The following is a 24,397-nucleotide window of genomic DNA, read 5'->3' on the forward strand; positions in this document are numbered from 1 at the left end:
CGAGCCCCAATTTGGGTGTACACAGCAAATTTGGGCTGGAGGTTAGGGAACCATGGGCTTTATTACTGGTTAATTATTAATGTCATGGGGTTGTCTGGTACAGTAACAGTATATATTAACAGCATAATAGAGATGGGCTTGTGGGGCAGTCGTGGGCTGGAGGTTAGTGAACTGGCCCTGTGACCGAAAAGTTGCTGGTTTGATCCCCAGTGCCCTTGAGCAAGACACCTAACCCCCAGCTGCTCCCCGGGCGCTGATAGGGCTGCCCACCGCTCCGGGCAAGTGTGCTCACTGCCCCCTAGTGTGTGTGTATTCACTAGTGTGTATGTGGTGTTTCACTTCACGGATGGGTTCAATCAGGGGTCTAATTCCACAGTGTGCAAATAAGTTTCTCCGTTCTGGGCGACTTTTTCCTTTCACTCCACTACATTTCAGAGTCTAATATCCGACTTTTTCCTCCTACATTTTGAGAAATCTGTGGTTCCTTTTGGTTTCTGTGTGTATAAAAACGTAACATGTCAAAACGAAAGAAGCGCAAAGCCAGAGCACCAATCAGGGCCCAGCGGTCACTTTGTTTAGAGCTGGTTTTGACCTGTTGGTCATACCGACCCAGTGCAGCACGCGGTTCAACGTCAGCGCAGCAGCGTAAAACTTTGGGAGAGTCTGTTCAACATAAATGATGAACTAACCTAACTTTGTGTAAATAGAGCTCAATATAGAAATATGTCCACATATGCAGTCGAGACTGACGCGGCTTTTTTCTGAATTTCTACAAACACCATTTCATTTTATAGTAAATGAGTTTGGGCTGGTTTATGTTTATGAACAGACGCCTACAGATCAACATAGTAAAGGAGCTCATCTGTGATCCTGAGTTTAAAGCCAGTTTTTATTCAACTTAAACTTGGAACTAAGTTGTAAATAAATCTGAAACTGAAACTTTGCTTGTGTGTAAAAAGTGATTTCAGAGCCACTCGGTTCTCCCTGATGGAAACTGTTTACCTTCAGTGTTTTGTGCTTCTGATCATTTTAATAGACGTCAGCGTCACTAATTAATGACGTTCTATTAAAAGACTGGTTTACCAAGAGAGACGCTGGAGGACTTTCACCTGAAATGAGTTCATGAAGCCAGTCTGGTTATAAAAATGATAACAGGACATCAGAGCCAGAATTACTCTTTTAGTACTTTTACTTTATACTTAAGTACATTTGAAGGGAAATACTTTAGTACTTTTACTCCAGTGGAGGTCTAAAGGAGGAACTTCTACTTTTACTGGAGGAATATTTTACCTTGGGGGTCTCGACTTTAACTCAAGTACATGACTTGTGTACTTCGTCCAGCTCTGGATATAATATTAAAATGCCTCGTGTGTAAATATAACACGAAATGTGAATCCTCACTCTGTACCGGCTGCGCACTTGTGCAGCTCTTCGTCTACAAACGGCCTTCCAGGGCCCTGCTGTCTTTTAATCACTCCCGTAGCGCCGTTTTCCGACTTTGTTTTTCGAGCTCTGATGCTTGGCGTGAGCATATCTGTGTCTTAAGCATTAATTATAATAGCAGCCTTAATTTAAAAAATGCGTTTTATTCCAAAAATGGACCGACTTTTAAAAGTCTACGTGACTTTTATCATGACAGCCCACACCCGGAAGTTATTTTGGCGCTAAATTTCTGAAAAAATATTTTTTTAATTATTAAATTAAATATTAAAATGTCTATGATGCATCTTGAAAAAGTCGCACAAAAATATAAGAAAATATGACAAAGTCCTTTTGGATAATTCGGTCAGTTTTGAACCCCCCCACCTTAATTAAGACGGTTGAAACGCTCCTTTACGTCACGCGGTGACGTCACGCCGCGTTCGAGTAGCAAACAAACAGCGGACTAAAAAATAAAATTAAATAAATAAATGAATAAATAAAAATCCCGTAGCGGTGAACTCGACAAAAAATATATATAATAAAAAAAAAAAATAAAAACGGGTGGTGCGTGTTTGTGCGCCGCGGCTCTGCCCCCGCGGTCCGAGTCCTGTGATATAGACGGGGAGCGGCGAGGTGGAGGTGGGACGTGGTCAGGCTGAGAACCGGTGGCTTTAAAGTCTGAGACGAAGCGACGGAGCGACGAAGCGATGGCGATCGGTCGCGCTGCGAGGGCCGTTTGGCGTCCGTCACCGAGCTGCGGGTGAAAACTGTCATGTAGCTGCCGCCCCGTTTTCTGTGGGGTCGAGCCGTTTTGAACGTTACTAGCGGCAACGACGACGACGACGACAGCTCTCATGGACTCCTCGTCGTCGGTGGCGCTGCGAAGGAGGTTAGAGATCCGGAGTGACCTCAGTTCTGGTCCTGGTCCCGGTCCCGGTCCTGGTCTTGGTCACGCTTCGGGTCCGCGCCTGAACGGCTGCGTGCCGCTTTCCCACCAGGTGGCCGGCCACAAGTACGGCGTGGACAAAGTAGGTCAGTGGACTGTTTGTATTTTGTCTGAGCTGCTTGACCCTCGGGTTATGCCCTTTAAACGCCGTTCATAAGTAAGCTGTCTGTGTTTCTAGTCATGCGGGTCACTGAATCGCCTGTCAGGTGTAAACGGCGCACCTCTCTATAGACCTGTCAACATTGGTCTCATTCCCTCTGGTCAGAGGCTGATCAGGCTTTCAGTCGCCCAGCTCACTGAATCATCCAGTAGAAGGAAATCAAGGCAACGTGGCCTTGTGTTAACAGTTCTACTGTAAAATTTGACTCAAGAGCATCTTAAGCTGTGGTCTTGGTTTGTTTCGGGTCTTTGGTTGACACAGAAAGGTTTGCCAAGAATCCTTTCACGGTTCCTCTTCATTGACAAACTAGTTTGGTTCAAGTGCAGATCAAAAATCGCCCTTTTGGCTCATATTGAACACGCAGATCAACCATATTTCACAAGTTTTCGGTCATCCAGGTCAGTGAATTGTCTACCAGCGTTACGTCAAGGCAGCTGATTCTGTGGTTTAACATTTACAGCCCAGGATGACACAACAGTTCCGGTTGATTTACTACAGCTAATACTCCTACTAGTACTAATACTACAGCTAATACTCCTACTAGTACTAATACTACAGCTAATACTCCTACTAGTACTAATACTACAGCTAATACTCCTACTACTGCCACGAATACTACTGCTAATACTCCTACTACTCCTACTACTACTACTACTACTACTACTACTACTACTACTAATAATAATAATAATAATAATAATAATACTGCTATTAGTACTACTACTAATACTACAGCTAATACTGCTAATACTCTTCCTACTACTACTAATACTACTGCTAATACTCCTACTACTACTACTACTACTACTAATGATAATAATAATAATACTGCTAATACTACTACTAATAATACTACAGCTAATACTGCTAATACTCTTTCTACTACTACTATACTACTACTGCTAATAGCACTACTACTATGTAAGTTCTTATGTTGGTTTGTTTTATGGCTCCATTTTATGGTATATCTCTGGGCAATTGCACTGGGGCCCATGGCTCAGGGGGGCAAAGGCAACTGGGCCCCACAGTTGTGCGCCCATGACTCACAGCAAGGTTCGACCTCCCAGCAGCATACCCCCCCATACCTCACAGTTAGCCCCCGACAGCGCCACACAGGCGGCCCTGGCGTCTGTTTGTTTCTCTCTCATTCAGAAGGCGTCCCATTGTGCCATCCTATTGTGTCCAAATAGACCCGTCACCGCCTGTAATGTGGTGTCTTCATCATTATTCATCACGTACGTTAAAATCTTAAACGGGTCGAACAAACGCTGAGCTTACCATTAGATGCTAGTGAGCGGAGAGCCGTGAGACTGGCAGCTTGATTATAATGAGCAGACACATGAAGAACCTTGTCATTTTAAAGTTGATGCCCTCATTCATTTTTATATCAGGGACCAGAAGATCATACTCATGCCACTATTGCCGGGAATCTCTCGCTGTCCCTTGGCAAACCTACTTGGAGCAAGAAAATGTCCTGGGCTTCTCTCACTGAAATTTCTCCTGTGGGGCATTTTAGCATTGGCCAGTGAACAGACTAACAGTGGTGATCTCAGTGGTGAACCTTTCCTCTGCCTCGCGGATTAACGTCAGTTGTTGAGCGCAGGTCACTGGTTTATCTCTCAGATCTTTTAGTTTGTGTGATCGCTGTGTTTAAACTTGCATATAACCTTGAAAAGGTTGACTACAGACCTTTAATAGATGTGTATTAAAATCAGAGGTGGACAGTAACTGAGTAACTGAGTAACTGAGTAAATGTAATGAGTTTCTGTACTTTAGTATTTTTGGTGTATCTGTACTGAAGTTTCTCCGTTCTGGGCGACTTTCTCCTTTCACTCCACTACATTTCAGAGTCTAATATCCGACTTTCTCCTCCTACATTTTGAGAAATCTGTCGTTCCTTTTGGTTTCTGTGTGTATAAAAACGTAACATGTCAAAACGAAAGAAGCGCAAAGCCAGAGCACCAATCAGGGCCCAGCGGTCACTTTGTTTAGAGCTGGTTTTGACCTGTTGGTCATACCGACCCAGTGCAGCACGCGGTTCAACGTCAGCGCAGCAGCGTAAAACTTTGGGAGAGTCTGTTCAACATAAATGATGAACTAACCTAACTTTGTGTAAATAGAGCTCAATATAGAAATATGTCCACATATGCAGTCGAGACTGACGCGGCTTTTTTCTGAATTTCTACAAACACCATTTCATTTTATAGTAAATGAGTTTGGGCTGGTTTATGTTTATGAACAGACGCCTACAGATCAACATAGTAAAGGAGCTCATCTGTGATCCTGAGTTTAAAGCCAGTTTTTATTCAACTTAAACTTGGAACTAAGTTGTAAATAAATCTGAAACTGAAACTTTGCTTGTGTGTAAAAAGTGATTTCAGAGCCACTCGGTTCTCCCTGATGGAAACTGTTTACCTTCAGTGTTTTGTGCTTCTGATCATTTTAATAGACGTCAGCGTCACTAATTAATGACGTTCTATTAAACGACTGGTTTACCAAGAGAGACGCTGGAGGACTTTCACCTGGAATGAGTTCATGAAGCCAGTCTGGTTATAAAAATGATAACAGGACATCAGAGCCAGAATTACACTTTTAGTACTTTTACTTTATACTTAAGTACATTTGAAGGCAAATTTAATAATCTAATAATCACTTAATAATCTAATAAATCTAATCTGATCAACGTATTTCGACACACTTGGGTAACCAGATAATGGGGAACTCCAGGGCTACGTGAGTCAGGCAGTAATCTTATTTCTGCTTTGATGCCGACCAGTAAACTCACAGAAAAAGATGTGATGTAAATGTAACTTAAAAAAAAAAAAAAAAACTGCCTCTTTACCTGAAAATATGAATATGCATCATCTAGAAGGATGAAGCGGCTTAGGAAATGGATGGATGGATGGGTAGAAGATGAAAAATATTAAAATCCTTAATTTAGTGAAGCGTGTAGCTGGTTTCAGCATCGCCCCAGAAGTGTTTTGCTGCCATATCACAGGCGCTGTGTTAACTGCTGCTTGCTTTTTTTCCTGCACCGCAGTCTATTTTTTGCATAGACTAAGAAATCATAAAGAAATCTATGTGGGAGTTTACATGAGCTGAGAAATCTTAAAGTTCATCTCTATCATCTTTCTTAATCAGATTCCCAGACCCAGATTCCTTGCTCCAACCTTAGAAATCGGACTGTTTACATGACTGTTTGAATAATCAGAAAACTGCAGCGATCAGATTATGAGCCGATCATGATGTGCGTGTCTCTTTGGGGGATGTGCCAATATGAGAATTGTGGCCTGGTGCTGATATCTGCTGGTTTTCATGTACATATCTGCCCAAACCAATATATCAATATTTATAAAATATGGAGATTAGGACAAGATCCGCCCGGATTACCATTATCAAGAAATGCGCCACTTATTGTTATTGGGTTACGATTGGCAGTAAAATGAATCAAATGCAAACTTTTCAGCATCATCACGAAAACCAGTCGACCCACAAGGATGTTTGTGTTGGGTCACCTAAAGGTTTCCCCAACTCCCACCCCTTGGGAGACCGAATGGTTTTTATATAACTTCATATTTTTCTTGTAAGATTTTATATATATTTTTAAATATACTTACAACAAAAACGTAAACTGACCAGTCACTTCATTAAGTACACCTCTATGTCCACTCTCATTGTCCACTTTATCAGCTCCACTTACTGTATAGCTGCACTCTGTAGTTCTACAGTTACAGACTGTAGTCCATCTGTTTCTCTGATACTCTGTTACCCTGTTCTTCAGTGGTCAGGACCCCCATGGACCCTCACAGAGCAGGTACTATTTGGGTGTTGGCCTTTCTCAGCACTGCAGACACACGTGTTTGTAGCATGTTAGTGTGTGTTGTGCTGGTCTGAGTGGATCAGACACAGCAGTGCTGCTGGAGTTTTTAACATATCAGTGTCCCTGCTGGACTGAGAATAGTCCACCAACCAAAACGTCCCTCAGACAATGTGCTGTGGATAGCATCCTGTGAGCACTGTTGAATGTAGGTGTCAAATAGAGTGGACAGTGGGTGGATACAGTGTTTAAAAACGTTCTGATCCACTCGTGCCAGAACAACACACACTAACACGCCGATACCATTTCAGTGTCACGGCAGTGCTGAGAATAATACCTGCTCTGTGGTGGTTCTGCTCGGTCCTGACCGTTAAAGAACATAGTAGAACTAGTCCCTAACACCACACACTCATCACTAACTAACAAGCATGTAACAACAAATACAACAACGGTTTTCTGTGACCACTGGGGTCAATATATTTTCAGGGAATTTAAAGACCAATCTGCTTCATATGTAAGTGAATCATCACTTTATTTACAGAATACAGCATTCGTCAACACTGAAAGCTCACATGATCCAGGTTTTTCCACATACACTACATTGCCAAAAGTATTCGCTCGTCTGGCTTCACACGCATATGAACTTGAGTGAGGTCCCATTCTTAATCCATAGGGTTTAATATGATGTCGGCCCACCCTTTGCAGCTATAACAGCTTCAGCTCTTCTGGGAAGGCTTTCCACAAGGGTTAGGAGTGTTTATGGGAATTTCTGACCGTTCTTCCAGAAGCACATTTGTGAGGTCAGACACTGATGTTGGACGAGAAGGCCTGGCTCACAGTCTCCACTCTAATTCATCCCAAAGGGGTTCTGTCGGGTTGAGGTCAGGACTCTGTGCAGGCCAGTCAAGTTCTTCCACACCAAACTGGCTCATCCATGTCTTTATGGACCTGCTTTGTGCACTGGTGTGCAGTCATGCTGGAACAGGAAGGGGCCGTCCCCAATCTTCCCACAGAGTTGGGAGCGTGAAATTTTCCAAAATCTCTTGGTGCTGAAGCTTTAAGAGTTCCTTTCACTGGAACTAAGGGGCCGAGCCCAACTCCTGAAAACAACCCCACACCATGATCCCCCCCTCCACCAAACTTTACACTCGGCACAATGCAGTCAGACAAGTACTGTCTCCTGGCAACCGTCAAACCCAGACTCGTCCATCGGATTTCCAGACGGAGAAGCGTGATTGGTCACTCCAGAGAACACGTCTCCACTGCTCTAGAGTCCAGTGGCGGCGCTTTACACCACTGCATTCCACGCTTTGCATTGCGCTTGGTGATGTAAGGCTTGGATGCAGCTGCTCGGCCATGGAAACCCACTCCATGAAGCTCTCTACGCTGTTCTTGAGCTGATCTGAAGACCACATGAAGTTTGGAGGTCTGTAGTGATTGACTCTGAAGAAAGTTGGCGACCTCTGGCAACCTATATCTTTGTTATAATCCCACTGACAGTCGACTGTGGAATATTTAGTAGTGAGGAAATTTCCCGACTGGACTTGCTGCACAGGTGGCGTCCGATCACGGTACCACGCTGGAATTCACTGAGCTCCTGAGAGCGACCCATTCTTTCACTAATGTCTGTAGAAGCAGTCTGCAGGCCTAGGGGCTCGGCTTTATACACCTGTGGCCATGGAAGTGACTGGAACACCTGAACTCAGTGATTTGGATGGGTGAGTGAAACCTTTGGCAATACAGTGTGTGCTGCTGACATGGGAAAACGTCATGCTAACAAGCCACCTGGCTGTTTTGTCTTTTTGGCCCTCGCTACACCACAAACATTACTCTTTGGGCCTCCAAGACAAAGTTTTGGTACCCCGACCTAAACAGTCTGCTCCTCCAGAGTACAATAAATATGTCACCAGGTATCAGTTTGAAATAACGGTCAAATCATAATACCTGTCCAATAGCACAAGCAAAAAATAAAGACCATGGCAAAAAGTAGGTCTGTGTAATTGTGGTTGCAGTCGTTGCTGTTATTGTTGTTCCTCACTGCCAAGGAAACCAAGGTGCCAGATGCGCAAAGTCCGGGTTGGAGCTTAAAGGAGACTGTGTTCCCAGTGTGAAGAGCTTGACCAACACTGTTCACTCCTACTTCTTAAATATTTGATTTGCTTGCCAAAGACGCTCATTAATCGCTGCTTCTTAGAGCTTTTCATTTGCTACCTTTAAGGGTGAGCCTAGGCTAAATCCTTAGCTCAGTTGCAGGTCACGACCTTAATCTTCTCTCTTAACCAGGCCAGACCTCACGTTGTGACGTAACCAACACTGTTGCTTTTCTCCTCATCTGTGGCCTTGAGAAATCTCTCCAGGTCCAAAGGGTGTCCCTTCACTTCACCTGTCTGTACGACGGCGCACTGTGTGATACTGACATACGCTGTAGACGTCTACTCAACTCGCATACCTTCTAAAACCTCATCATCATCATCATCAATAGGGTGTTTGTCTCTAGCTTCTAGCCTCTAGTCTTCTGAGAAAGCTTTACACTAGATGTTGAAACACTGCAGTGTGGATTTGCTTGTGTTCAGGCACAAGAGCATTAGTGAGGTCAGGTGATATTGGCTGATTAGTTCTGGATGATGAATGGCACTCCGGCTCATTCCAAAGGTTCTCCGTCACTCCAGAAAACGCCGTTACACTGCTCCACAGCCCTCTAGCCAATGCTTGGCCATGTGTGGCTGCTCCACAGCATCCCTTTCTATTGGCAGTGCTTTTCTATGGAGATTATAGAATTTGTATTAAAAAAAAAAGAGAGAGATGAATTCACTAGTGACAAAGGGTGTCTGGGTACTTTTGGAAATGGTGTATTACCCCCACCCCTCACTGACCACTCCACTAATGATACAGGTACACTATGTAGGTGTGCAGTTACAGTCTGTAGCCCATCTCTGTTCATGCACAATTTGTTAGCCACCCTCTAGCCCAATCATCACTGGTCAGTTTCTGACCACAGGACTGCTGTTGACTGGGTGGACAATTCTCAACAGCAATGACTGACATGGTAGTGGCATGGTAGTGTTGGTGGCACCAGTAAGTTTATCAGGTACAGTGATGTCATTGTTTTTTAACTTATGTCAGTGGCATTTTTGGCCAGAAACTGACCGTCAGTGAAGAGCTAGAGAAATTTTGCATATCTACAAATGGGCTCCAGTCTGCAAAATGATTCTGATTAAATTCAAATGAAATGGGCAATAACAGGTTGTTTAAACACACCGGTTCATAACATGTCAATCATTATTCGTTATGTATGTTTACATCCATCATTCCAAAGACCACGTCTATTTTAGCTGGTTAATATAGGTGTCCTTGGGTAAATGTACTTGGCAGTGTAATGTTTTTATTTTTCAGTGAAGATGACCGCTTTATGGTAGTTTTAAGCCTCATGTTCTCCAATAGGTATTCTGCAGCATCCGGATGGCACAGTCCTGAAACAGCTCCAGCCGCCCCCCAGAGGACCCAGAGAGATGCAGTTCTACAGCATGGTATGTGCCCACCCGCACTGTTTAGTGGCATCTTTACCCCATGCCAAACTGTCATTAATTGCATTGCTGCTTGAAATGTTTTACTCACCAGCTACACGCCATTAATTGAAGTGTCTTTATTTCAAATCTCTTTTCTTTCCTAAATTACTCACTTGAGGGTGTTCTTGGCAGGCCATGTGCTTAAATGAGAAAGTCATGTTTATAAGAGTGAAGTCGCCAGAGATAAGCCCCTCTGGAGCTGCTTCTGGAGCTCATTAGTTTTAATAAAGAAGTGAGCGATCACTCTAGAGGCTTGCGGTTCCTCACTGACTCTTGAAGAAGACCAGCAAGGCTCTCTCTCCCTCCAAAGCAGCAGGGGCTTTGTTTTAGGTAGCGGCTGGATCGGAGCGCTCGTTTAGCCCTCTTCAGCTCAGCCCAGCGGGCAAGCTCAGAACAGCATCCAGCTGGAAAGCAGGGACGAGCTTGTCTTAGCTTTCGGATAGATGTCTGCCTCAGTGGGGTATGACGTTAAGCTCGGATTTGCCTCCCACGCTGGGGTTTCCTCATAATTCCTCCCTTGAAGGACACTGTTAGGGTGTTTTAATATGGGAATGTTCAGCATGCTCTGAAACGGTAAGCGTAGTGAATTAAGAGTTGATTATGCTGAGGGACCCCCAGGGTTGAGTTATGTAACTAACAGAACTGGCTGTGGGCAGAAACCACCCACATCATTGGGAGGGAGAAGCGGAGAACTGACTGCAGATATCATTCGCTGAGTGAGCGTTTGGGCTATTTAACCAATTTTTGATATTTGAATAACGTTTTTAAAAATGAACAGTGTTTGAATGTCCCAGCGAATAAATAATTGAACAAGGTTTAACAAGCTTGTCTCTCCAAATACCTCCAAAATGTTTTTAGATGATTGTCATTTTTTCCCCGAAGTAATTCCAGACCATTTCCACCTGTCCATTCAGCATCAGGTTTTCAGGTAGCTGCTGTGCTCAAATGAGGCTGGAAAAAATAGATGAAAATGAAGATGCATGGCTTTTCTTTGGACGGTGATGGTGTGCTGGCTGCATGCAATAAACAAAAGAGGTGTTCTAGAATTGTTCGGTTAATTTAGTGATTTGACATACTGGTAACACACAACAGGTAGACCTACAAAACAACACCACGCTATACAGTTTGTCTTCGTTTCGTTTAAAACATTTTTTGGGGTAAGTTTACCCACTTTTCTTCCTTATGTAGTCCCTGCAAAGTCCATTCATTTACAAATTCCACCCTCTACCTAGGCCTCTTAAATCAGACGTAGCTAACTAGATGGGAGGGTGAAGGCTAGCCAGCCACCACTCTGAGGAGAACGCCAACTGCCAATTTGATTACTTCAGTTAATAGATGCTCATGATGGCTAGGATCACACTGAATGATGGAGGAAAGAGAGGGCCATCCTACCCTCCCCGACTTCCAGCCACAGATGGCTGTGGTATCAGCAGGGACTTAACTTACACACACATACACACATTTTCTAAGCCGCTTCTCCCTCAGGGTCGCGGGGGCATGCTGGAGCCTATCCCAGCGGTCATCGGGCGGAAGGCAGGGTACACCCCGGACAGGTCGCCAGTCCATCGCAGGGCAGACAGACAGACACACACAATCACTCACACCCAGGGGCAATGTAACACGGCCAATTGGCCTGACTGCATGTCTTTGGACTGTGGGAGGAAACCGGAGAACCTGGAGGAAACCCACGCAGACACGGGGAGAACATGCAAACTCCACACAGAGAGGACCCCGGTCGGGACTTAACTTGCGATCTCCTAATTATAGGCCCAAGACTTTGCACCACTAGTGAACCATACAAATCCATTCAGATGATGATGAGTTTGGATATCCATGTATTTGAATTACCATGTCAGTCGCTAAATGAGTCGGTTGTCAGATGCTCTTTGTGAATCCGTGGCCTGGGCTGGTGTCTTGATCTATGAGTTTCTTACAGGTTTATGCAGAAGACTGCCATGACCCCTGCCTCCTCGTCCTGCAGCAGCATCTTCCCAAGTTCTTTGGCACCTGGTCTTCTCCTGACAGCCCCACAGGTGATGAGCATTGGTTTGTAGATTAGACTCGCTGGTACAGTACCTAGCAGCATGGCCCAGTTTCATCCCAAACCCTGTTATCTCTGAGGCTTAACTCCATGTAGTGTGGGAGAGGTGCAACCAGAAAGACAGCATGCAGCAGCTTGCTGACAGCCTCAGCACCTGACCAGATGAAACACTAACCAATTGCCAACGGTCTTTTAATAAAGAAAATCCTGTTAAGAAAGAAACAAGGGTAGACAAACCAAGAGCACAGATGGTGTGCAAACCTGCTCTTATATACTTACTGCTTTAAAATGATATTTCAGCGAAAAATCCAGTTTACGGTTTTCCCCAGAGCCCGAATGGGGTCCATCAACCAAGACATGTTTGGTGTCTGAAGTTTGATTCTTTAGTTTTGCTTTGGGGCTATGAGGCTAATGTAGCATACACGTAATGGTAGCAGTGGGCAGTAGGCGTGGACAATAAGGTAAATTGCCACAAAGAATTATCGTGATTATATCATCACAATCCAATTGCAGTTACAGAGCACCTCATGTGAGGTTTACAGAGCCTTACCATATAGCTTACATTGTCCATGACATCAGTATAAGCATCACATGATTACTATGTGGGCCACCTTGTAATATTATTTAATAATATACAATGACTCAGTCGGAAAAGGGTGGAATGCTCTGTCCGGGTCGGGAGTGAATTCTTGCCCCAAGTGGAGGAGTTTAAATATCTTGGGATTTTGTTCACGGGTGAAGGAAGGATGGAGCGAGAGGTTGACGGGCGGATTGGTGCGGCGTCTGCAGTAATGCGGACCCTACACCGGTCCGTCATGGTGAAGAGGGAGCTGAGCCAGAAGGCGAAGGTGTCAATTTACCGGTCAGTCTCCGTTCCGACTCTCACCTGTGGTCACGAGCTTTGGGTAGTGACCGAAAGAACGAGATCGCGGATACAAGCGGCCGAAATGAGCTTTCTCCACAGGGTCGCCGGGCTCTTCCTTAGAGATAGGGTGAGAAGCTCGGCGATTCGGGAGAGGCTCGAAGTAGAGCTGCTGCTCCTCCACGTTGAGAGAAGCCAGCTGAGGTGGTTCGGGCATCACATTGGCGACGCGGACCCAGATAAGCGGTTGAGGATGGATGGATGGACAATGATAACTCTATTCTGCACAGACTGCAAGTACCACTCTTAAAATCCAGCGGTTCTGTACAAACGGCCAAACTGGTGCACTTCTTCTGCACAAGTTCATCCATTTTACTCTCATGTACCAGAGTTTGTTTACTTCAGTTGCGTGCACTTTAGCATTCTTTGTCAGGAAAATAAATCAGTTTTCATTTTTCCAAGTGACTTTTCCAAGTCAAATATATCTCTCTGTATTTAGTTATTTGGTTATGTTCTGTTTGAATACCCTATAATTACATGCAGTCTTTTCTGCTGTATACATATTTAACTAATCATAGATTAGACTGATTAAATGGGTAAATAAAGGAGAAGCAAACGCACCAAAAACCAAAACTTGAGATTTTTCAGGGCATTGAAATGTTCCTTAAAGAACAAAATCTGTTAATCGTGAGGTCAGAGATTTGCTCCTCTGTTTTTTGAGAAAACAATGCAGTTTGAAGTAGATGTGTTATGATTATGGGGATACAATTGGCTTGATGCTGATTTCTTGTGGCTGCAAGCTTCTATTACCTGTTAGCTACATTAGACTCAAGGCTCCAAAGCAGGAGATGCAAACATCAGACACCAAGTATCTCGCTGTTGTCGGAAGAAAACCTTGTATCTCCAAAACTGGAGAAGGAAAAAAACCTACTTTACTTTTAATGTTAGTCAATGGAACCAGACGTCTTTCCAAGTCATTTTGGGCCATTTCTTTTGGTCCATTCACCACGAGATTTACACACAATGTAAAGGGAAACGGTCATTTTTAAATAATGGCAAAAGCTGAAAAATGGAGATACGAGGTTTTCTTCCGACAGCAGTGATGACTTGGTTGATCAGCGAAATGTGGGGTAAGAGGAAAGTTGTGCGCTAAAGCTATTGCTTTAACAAGGTGATGTTGATGTTTCTCCTGGCGAACAGACCTGTACCTGAAGCTGGAGGACGTGACTCGCAGATTCCAGAAGCCTTGCATCATGGATGTGAAGATCGGCCAGCGGAGCTATGACCCGTTTGCCTCGCAGGAGAAGCGTGAACAGCAGATCAGGAAGTACCCGCTGATGGAGGAGATAGGCTTCCTGGTGCTTGGGATGAGGGTGAGCCGAGCACTGGAATTGTTTTGGGATTCACAGACAGCACTTTTTAATTCCAGTCTCAGAGTAGCCCTGCTCAAATGCCCATGCCTCGGATCACTAATGGAATCATTTGGCTCCTTGCCCCTTATGTAACCAGTCGAGCAGGATGAGTTTGGCGTAAGACGTTTGCTTCATTAAAAGTTATGAGGCTAATGCAGCTAATTAGTAATGGAAGCAAATGGCTTTTAATTAGCATCATACCGACTATGTTCCACACTCTTCCCTCTGAAAGAAGGCGGCATCATGCTTTAGTAAGGCTGCTGCTGCTGTTTTTAGCTGTTTATTCTCAGAAACCACACAGGCAGGTTTATTTGAGATTACAGCTTCACACATATAAAGGCAAATGTGTGAAGATATAATCATGTAGTTTATGCAACGCTAACTGGTAGTCATTCGCTTCCATTACACACGGACTGTATTGGCACTGTAGTGCAAGCACTAACTTAAAGAAGCAAAGTTGAGATATTAACAGTGTCCTGATTGAATATGATCGCTGTGGGTGGTAGGAATGTAAATATAAACCATAAGTGTTAACTGATAAACCTTCCACCATTAGTTAATGAAAATTCATGTGAAAAAAAGGCAAATCAAATTTTATTTCATTGAAATAACGCACCCAGTTTTTTCAATGGGACGAAAACGCAACCACAAGGATGTACCATATCAAAAGTATCCACGTCCATAAGCAATTAAATATGTATATTTAACATAGTTTTGGATTGTTTACTTAATATATGCTTATGCCAGGCTCCAGCTATCAGTACTATGTTCTACGGTCCATGTAAGCAGCACTTTCTAATATTTAGTTGCATTAATTCAGAATGTAGTTGGTTTGTGCTCATAAGTGTTAGTATGTCACTTTAAACACAGCTCAGCCAATCAGATTTCATAACTGGCACTGTCCATTTTATAACTGATATTTTGATAGGTCCAGTCCTTGATTTTAGACTTGCTGGTGATGTCCAGATATTTACGGGCCTGACTTTATATTAGCCTTGTAGCTCCATCAAAACCAAAGAGGAAGATTTCTAGATAAATCCGTCTTGGTTGATTAAAGGCTTTTGTTATACAACCCCATTTCCAGAAGAAGTTGGGATCCTGTGTAAAATGTAAATAAAATCTCATAGACCCATATTTTATTCGCAGTGGAACACGGAACACGTGTCAGATGTTAAGAGTGAGATATTTTACCATTTCATGAAACATGAACTCATTTAAAAATTGATGGCAGCAACGCATCTCAAAAAAGTTGGGACAAGGCCACATCTACCACTGCATAGCATCCCCTATTCTTTTAACAACAGTCTGTAAATGTCTGTGAAGGGAGGAGACCAGCTGCTGGAGTTTTGGGAGAGGAATGTTGTCCCATTCTGATGTAGGACTCTAGCTGCTCAACACTCCTCGGTCTTCTTTCATGATGCGCCAAATGTTTTCTGTTGGCGAAAGGTCTGGACTGCAGGCCAAAGATGCGCCAAACGTAATGGTAAATGTGATTGTCTAGGAAAACCGTGGATACAGTACAATACAACTTCAGCAACAGCTTAGTTACATAATGTTCAGTTTATCTCTCAGTTTTTGATCTTTTTAACAGATGCAAGTAGGACAATGAACGATACGTCATTTGGGAACAGAGTTTTTATCCTTGTACGTCAAACGCCATGGCTAGAACAGTTTGTGTGCCGGTTATCTTTGAAAGGCAGTACGAGTAGCTCTAGGAATTTGTTGAATGTTGATCAGTGCTGTGTGTTTGAGAAGGAAGCTGGATGCCCGTGTTATCAGTCAGACAGGATGAGCTTATCACTGAGGTCTGAGACACGTCTCTCATTAACTCCTTAGCATTACTCACCTCCCCAGAGTCTTCCTCCATCGCTGAGGGCTCCGCTTCACTCCCTTATCTCCAGCTCTTACTCCCGTATCTCCAGCTCATCAGGAGGTTTACACAACAGCGCTTGCAGTCATGCAGAACCTGAGCTGTCTTCAGAAGAAACATGTGCTTCTAGTTAAGGGTGGGCAGCATGTCACAATATACTTTTCTGAGTATATCATGGGATCATCAGTAACTCTAGAAGGCTGAACATTTGCCTGCATTATGAAGGCGTCTTTAGTCTAGGCCTATGATTATAAGAAGGGATCAGAAAAAAATGTGTAGTGTCCAAATTTTACGTCTTTAGTCAGTAGGCGCCCAGATGGTTTCTGTAAGTACATCTCCAAAACGTCTCTCAACTGTGCTCTTAAGCCTGTTGACAAATATACGCAGCTCTGAACACCTGTTTAACGCCCAACACCTGTGTGCGGTTTAAGCTGGTTGAGAGGTTTTGGGGATTTATTTACATTATAGATTTTGGTGACTATTGACTAGTGTTTGTTTTCTACGGTAGCCTTTTAGCTCCAGTGTTTCTGTAGGACAATTATTTTAATTGGGACATAAGCGTAACTAACCTTTTAATCATCTTATTTATTTATTTATTTATAATAATTACAAGCCCAAAAGTGCCAGATTAGCTCTTAATATATGGGGTCAGTCATGGAAGGTCGCCGCTTCGATCCCCAGGGCCGACAGTCCATGACTGAGGTGTCCTTGAGCAAGACACCTAACCCCCAACTGCTCCCCGGGTGCTGCGGATTGGGCTGCCCACCGCTCAAGTGTGCTCACTGCCCCCTAGTGTGTGTGTGTATTCACTAGTGTGTATGTGGTGTTTCACTGCACGGATGGGTTAAATGCAGAGGTGGAATTTCCCCGTTTGTGGGATTAAAAAAGTATAACTTATATACAGTATGCTCCGTTCTGGTGCTCATTAAAAGGTTGTATATACCAAATGGCTACGACTTCACACCGTTCACACAGTGCTCGTTCATAGATACGGACACTCCGCGGAAAAAGAAGGCATGGAGGTCCGTAGAACACAATCCTGCTCTCTCTGCGCTGTGTTTAAAAGCATATAGCCAGTTTATTGTGTAAAAGACATTTTGTATTGTGTATACATCACATTTCGTAAACTTGTGTGCCATCCTGAGTTTGCCAGTTGTAAATATGACTTTGCTGTTTGAACGCAACTTACAAGTGGGGGAAAAATAGTATTTTCCAGTTTCCGACGCCACTTGTTTGCAGCGGTGGTAACGACAGACGGTTCAAGCTCAAGATGCCAAACGTTACTCATCACTGACCTTTAGAGGTGTTCTAGCACCAAGTCAGAACTTTGGTTGTTTTCATAAGACCCATGAATGAACGTTGCGGCGTAGGACTAGGAAAGCTACCTACTATGGAAAATGATTGCGGCCAGCTCAAATAACTGATCAGATGATTGCATAATAACTGTAACAGGCCTAACGTAGGCCGCTTATGGGGAGTCTACTACCAGTAACTCCATGAATTGAGCAATAACGTAGCTAATTGAATATCAGCCCACTGACTTTTATTTTATTCATTTGTTTTTACAGATTTTACAGGTTTGATTTCCTTCTAGACTAGTTTTTTTTACATGGGGCACCTGCTGTTCTGCTGAGAAGAACCATCTCTTCATGCATATTGTATATTATATAAAATAATTCAAATAGTGTGATGTCATGTTGTTGCTGTGTTGCTTACCCTTACTTTGAGCTACAGATCCTGTCTGACAGGCCACTTTTTTTTTTGGTAATATTATTTATTTACACAGGCAACAGTCTGACACCGGGTTTAGGGCAGTGGCAAGCTTATTTGACCTCTTTTTGAGTACTGTCCTTCTCTAAGCATGAGAACTGTGTGATTTTGACCACTGGACACTTGGACAACATAATCAGTATCACGCTACATCTTAAGAGGAAAAAGAGCTCTAATGGTAAAATCAGTCTCCAGGAAAATTGCATTTGGTTACAGATGCTTGGATCGTAAACCAAAAATATTTATCATTTTTAACAGCACAAAGGGGCCGTGTGGGATGGCAAGACAGATGTATGAGTACATTTGAAAGGCTTAGGTCTGTCCCAGGGGTTTGGATCTCTGGCAGCCAGCATGGAAAAAGGGATGCTTCAGCTGTAAAGACCTATATCAGTAACCATGGAGCAAAATGAGCCATTACTGATAATTATGCTGCTGATTCGGGTGATAGAGGCTGGAATTTATGCCCCCTCTCAAAATAGACTGAGACTTTACACGGCATCAATATTAAATTGGCTGTCTTGTTCCCAAACGTTAAACTGGAATTCAATTTTCTCTGCTCCCTGATTATTAATTTCATCTGCAGTAATTAGTTTTATGGCCTCCTGCCTCCACCAGAGGGAGACAAATGAAAAAATCTTGTGTCACGAATGCTCTGTTCTCCTTTATTGTCTGTCAGGTGTACAACGTGGGCTCGGACAGCTTCGACTCATATGATCAGCATTATGGAAGAGGTCTTGTGAAGGAGACCATCAAAGACGGTATGATGTAACCTTTGAGGTTGGAAAGCAACTGACATCTGTGCTACTGTTTGAAAGTTTGTTTTCAGTATATTCTAAAACCAGTGTTATACGTGTGCAGAATGATGCTCAACATAATAATTATAAATAATAATAGAGAAAGCTGAGAATTAATTTTAGAATTTAGAATTAAGTTAGAATGGAATTAATCAAGGCAGATGACATGACAAGAAGTTAAAGATAACCAGAGTGTATTATTTATCATTATAATATTCAGGGAATTCCTAAAATATTTAAGAAAACTGAAATCTGAAATGACCTGAATCCCTAAATACTATAAATATTGATTAAAGTAACATTTTATTAATGTAATTAATTTTGAATGTAACCAGTACTATATATATATATATATATATATATGTATGTGTGTGTGTGTGTGTGTGTGTGTATAATATAATATAAAATATACATCCATACCTCTTGGTTAGACAAAGGCAGTAATGATGTTCTTCTGGAGTCTCAGATTCTCCTTTTGCTATGATCTACTGGTTCAATTCAGTCAACCCAACAGGACTGAATGAAATCCTTCACTCCGGTTATTACCGAGTTCCGCAGACACCAAGGATACACAGTTTTTCTAACTATGACCACCTGGCAGAACCAATCCGTCCAGCCAGGGGCTGCATTACAGTGTAATGTTTGGTATAAACTCAGTGTTTTCTGTATATCAGGTACCAGCCAAAGCAGCTTCCTCTCTTTCTTACAGGATTATCAAAGTTCTTCTTCAACGGAGATGTTCTCCGCAAAGACGCCATCACTGCCAGCATCGTAAAAGTCCAGAAGATCCTCCTATGGTTCGAGGGCCAGAGTCAGCTAAACTTTTACGCAAGCTCTTTGCTCTTTGTATACGACGGGGTTCCCTCCGCCAGCCCCCGTATGCTCAGCTCAGAAGAGAAGACCACAGCTCGGACCCTTGAGAAGATCGACGGAGTGCTGGAGTACAACAACAACATCGACCAAAGCCTCTCCACTATGTACTCCCTGCACAAGAAGGGCTGCACCAGTAGCCACCACCAGGCCAAACAGGACAACAGCAAGTGGCAGCCCAACGGCAACCGCAGCCCAATTCAGCTGGAAGCCAAAGGTCAGGACAAGCCAGGAGAAGCTGACCGGTCGGAGGCAGATGTGGAGGTGAGGATGATAGACTTTGCCCATGTTTTCCCAAGTGAGGTCCATGATCACGGCTACATCTACGGCCTGAGGAACCTACTGAAGGTGCTCCAGGAGATCCTAGAGGACTGAAAGGTTCTTCTTACACTTTCTCTCATCCTAGAGCAGTGGTTCTCAACTCCACCTCTTGAGTACCCACTGCCCTGCACAGTTTCAAGTATTCTTATGGTTCCCACAGTGTTGGTAAACCTACACCAATGGTTCTTAAACTGGTCCTTGGCCGCACCACCAATGGTCCATATTTTTGCATGATCCCAACAAATAAGGACAGAGTAAAAATGTGAACCGAGAAAAAAGGATTACAGTAAAATCTATGAAACAATTAGGAAAAATAGTCTGTTTTATTTTCTCATGAGATTGTTTTTAAATTGTCATTATTTATGGAACAAATGTCCAAATTCTAATTGACAGTGTAATGAGGTTACACGGTAACTGGTCCTTCAGCATAAATTTGACATGAATTTGACACGCTCGTTACTTTTATTACACTTTGGCCCATATTTATCAGAATCAGCTTTTCGCAGTTCACGTGGTCTATTAAAGGTGCAAGGTTCGCATTTCTACTCAGAGAAGTTTGATAAAGTTTGTCACTTTAGCAGCGAGGCTTGTTGTTATTTCAGCAACTTCTGCTGAAGTGTGGTCAGTTCAAATCAAAAGAACGCTCGCTCGACGCCTTCACGGTTGCACCGTGCTTCAGGTAAATATGAAAATCTGCTCAAGTCATGAGGTTTTTAAAGTGGGTCTTTGAGAAGTCGAGCGTGTTTGGGCAGGGAATACCTCAAACTGTGCGGGGTTTGAAGACCACTGCCTTAGATGAGTGCTCTGAGGTTTATAAAGTTGGGGGGGGGGTGTAGCTACTCAAACTTCTTCCCCTTCCAAGCCCTCTATTCTGCACTACCTGGACTAGCAAAACCTCTGTCTGATATACATGTGCTTGGTCTGTTAACAGCCACATACAGTTTCTGTATTTTACTCAGGTAAACTGATTTTCATCCCAGAAAAAGGAGAAATGTATCTAAGACACCTTAGACACCGTCTTAACACTCTCTCTCTGTTCTGCTTCAGTGCGCGACTACATATATTTGGCTCGTATTTGCAGATATGACACAAGGTATTTGTTTCTCACGTTATGATTTTAATAGATGTAACATTGTTTTAAGTGACTCTGTTCGGTAGGAATAAGGTTTTACGAGTACATACTTGTCAGTATTTCTTTAATATTCGCTGCCAAACTTAACCCTGCCTGTCAGTGATGTTGTGATTTCTGAACTTTGTGATTTTTGATCTGAACCTACGCAAAATTTCCTGATGTAAATAGGATACTAATTTTGTTTTGTGCTTACCGATGCAATATGCAGAGGCGTGATGACCATGACGAGCAAACGGAACAGGAGTGGAAATCTTTACTGAGGTTTAGAAATCGTTCAGTCTATTGACGATCTGCCCCCCTTGTCATGATGGAGTGCCTGCGAAGGCTGACGCAATGCCGTCTATTGCTGCCGAGTGACCGATGACTCATACATCTGCTTGGGTTTATATTCATTCATTCTGGCAGGATTTGAGTGCATTTTTAATAATGCTGCATCAGCTGATAACGTGTCTTCTTGACTGTGATTGGGAAAGAATGAAGGTTTATTGTTATGAGCATAACAGGACTATCGATTTCAACAAGAGAGGCTGAAGCTACCGAGAGAGAGAGAGAGAGAGAGAGAGAGAGAGAGAGCGAGAGAGAGAGAGAGAGAGAGAGAGAGTGAGAGAGAGAGAGAGAGGGAGAGAGGGAGAGAGGGAGAGAGAGAGAGAGAGAGAGAGATCTCAAAGTCAAGAGAACAATCTCACGTCATTCTGTTTGTTTCGTTTTTGTTTTGTTTCTCATTTTAGTCATTGGCTGCATTTTTTTTTTTATTTATTTTTTTATTATTATTATTATTATTTATTTTATTTTTTTTTTACATTCAAACTTAACCATAGCCTTGCCCCTAACCATTTTCTATCTTTTTATACATGCATATTGTTTAAAGGCAGTCCTCGACTTGAAATGTATTTATATTGGCAACAATTCTTTTTACCTTTTTTTTTTTTTAAACTATAAGGCATTTCAAGTTTTATTATCTCATGTACAGTACACTGCAAATGTTAAAGACCACGTTTCATTTATTTAATTTCCATTAAGGGGAAAAAAAAGGAAAAATATATTTAACAGGCTCACTTTCAGGTTTTGAGTTCAGTCTTAGAAGTTGGTTGCATTTCCTCTTCAAAGTAATCCCAGACACGTTCAGTAATGTTGAGGTCTAGACTCTCCGCTGTCCGTCGTCCCGAGAACAATAGCAGTTTATTTTTTTGACTTTTTATTGTCCATTTCTTTTCCTTAGTAACAGCGACAACGGCTGGCTGCACATCCTTTCAGACCCATAGCATTCAGTCAATCTTTCAACCTCCAGTTATGGAGACGTGTATTCAATGGCTGTTTTTACAGGAAATTAAATAAATGAAGGTTGGTCTCTGAATTTTGCACAGTGCTGTAAGTGCATAATCACTGTACACGCTGACATACTTAAAAATCCATGTACTTTATTACTCATCTCAGTACTGTTTAGTTATTACTAGGGCTGTCACTGATTAATCGACTAAACCTCTTGATGAATAGGCAGTGATTAGTTGGCAAATTTAAAATTCCTCAGTGTTTCCCAAACTGGTCCGCAGGTCCCCCAGACCGTCCAGGTTTTTCTCCATCCCGTATGTTGTAAATATAAACAAATAAAAACAAAAATGTGGACTGTCTGGGGGCCCTGAGGGCCGGTTTGGTAAACGCTGCTCTAACTGGTCCCTCCTACAGTAAAGAAACAGCTTTATGGGCACATCCATTGATCTGCTTGTGCATCTGGAGTATTTGAAAGGCTGTGCTGTTTATACTAATATAAACAGTAGTGGCAGCCCTGGTTCCTACTCAGTTTATTAAGGAAATCAGGAAAGTATTGTTTCGTTTCGTGTATTGCTTTTCAAAACGTGTATGTAGTACGTCTCACGACTTTGTCTGAAGGACTGCTGCTAGCTCTGAAATTGTACGAAATAATTTTAACATTCCCAATCATTTGAGCCACTTTGAAGCTCTGTGTTTGTCCCTGGAGAGGAAAGCCTAGCTTGGAAAGAAAAAAACATGGAATTGCATGTCTTTTGGCAAAGTCAGAACTACCTATGTATGTGATTCCCTGGCTGTTGTTTAGCTCTCAGGAACATGTGAACTTCAAAGCATTTGATAAGACATCAATGTATGCAAAGCCTCGAAACAAGCGGGCTGTCCCATATGGTCCCAGCCAGTTAAAGCCAGCTGCGTTTGCTATGTAGCATGGTCAGTTAAGCATCTCGCTTGCATTCCATATGTAGGCTGTAAATGTAGTTATTTTAATTTTATTTTTTTAATTCATGCACTGAAGAAAGTGGAAATACTGTATGATGTAACGATGTGCATCAACCCTTCTGCTGTGAACTAATGCATTCTTCTCAAATTTGATTTGGATCTTTTATTTTGGATTTATAATGTTTTATAATGATAACGTGTTTCTAACTGCACCTAACTGCAAAGTTGTGTTGGTGCTCAAGGCACTTTAATGATACTCTAGACTGGAGTTTGCCCATGAAACAGGTAAATCTGGACTGACTGTAAGGGCATCTTACACCTTAAATATTTCTTCGAGCGGTTTTGATCTCATTTTCTGTGATGAATAAGATGAATTTTTGCTATGTGCGTTCTTACCAAGAGTCAGGGTAAATTTGAATATGATGGAATATGATCTGTATCCTTAAACCTTTCTCTGCTGTCCCGTCTCCTGGAATATGCAGGCTGAATATTGGCCACTGTGTCTTTGATCCCAATTACTGTAATGGGTTAACCCATGAAGCCATGAAGTGGCAGCGTTGGAGTAAATAAAACCTGGGACTCAACAGCCACTATTATTACTGCATCCAGATGTTCTTTGCGTTTTGTATTCATACTCCGCCCACAAATGCATTCTTTTCTAGCAAATATGAGAAATTGTAGCTAACGGGTGATAATTTCACTGCATGGGACAGATCTTTAGATTTAGTTGATGGGTCAAACTGTTACTATGTGAAAATATCTATTTTAGTCATTTTACTACATTTGTACACCTATAGAAATGCTCCCTGTATCTTTCCTAATAATATAGTCTCAAATATAATTAGAAATTAATTTGAATAATATGACAAAAACCTCTTACAATTTCTCATGCGGTTAATGGGGTTTTTGCCAGTGTTGCGTCGGGCCTGTAGAACCTCATTACAGGTGTTATGAAAAAAGGCATTTGTGGGTGAAGCGTGGATCATTTATCTGACCGTATTAAGCTTTGGGTTTGGATGAACCACTCCAGCTTTGGGCCATTACTGGAATGATCGAAGTGAGCGGAAAGCGCCTAGTCACCCTTGTCCTCATCCGTGGAACTTACTACAGCTTTTGTAAAATAGATGTATAACATGTAACAAGAACTCATGATACTGGGTGTATATTTGGCAAATTTACCATTATTAATAAAATATGTAAAAACATAAA

General features: G+C 42.6%; 1 protein-coding gene across 1 annotated transcript; it reads left to right on the forward strand.

Moving 5' to 3' along the window:
• The first annotated feature begins 1,858 nt into the window (after positions 1-1,858).
• Positions 1,859-24,397, forward strand: ipmkb (inositol polyphosphate multikinase b). The gene is made up of 6 exons (XM_017714536.2): positions 1,859-2,454; positions 9,787-9,872; positions 11,848-11,944; positions 14,015-14,187; positions 18,543-18,624; positions 19,370-24,397. Exons 1-6 carry the CDS (start codon positions 2,277-2,279, stop codon positions 19,903-19,905), a joined length of 1,152 nt encoding a protein of 383 aa, XP_017570025.1. The 5' UTR covers positions 1,859-2,276; the 3' UTR covers positions 19,906-24,397.

This window comes from Pygocentrus nattereri, chromosome 13, assembly GCF_015220715.1.
Source record: "Pygocentrus nattereri isolate fPygNat1 chromosome 13, fPygNat1.pri, whole genome shotgun sequence".
NCBI classification, from domain to species: Eukaryota; Metazoa; Chordata; class Actinopteri; order Characiformes; family Serrasalmidae; genus Pygocentrus; species Pygocentrus nattereri.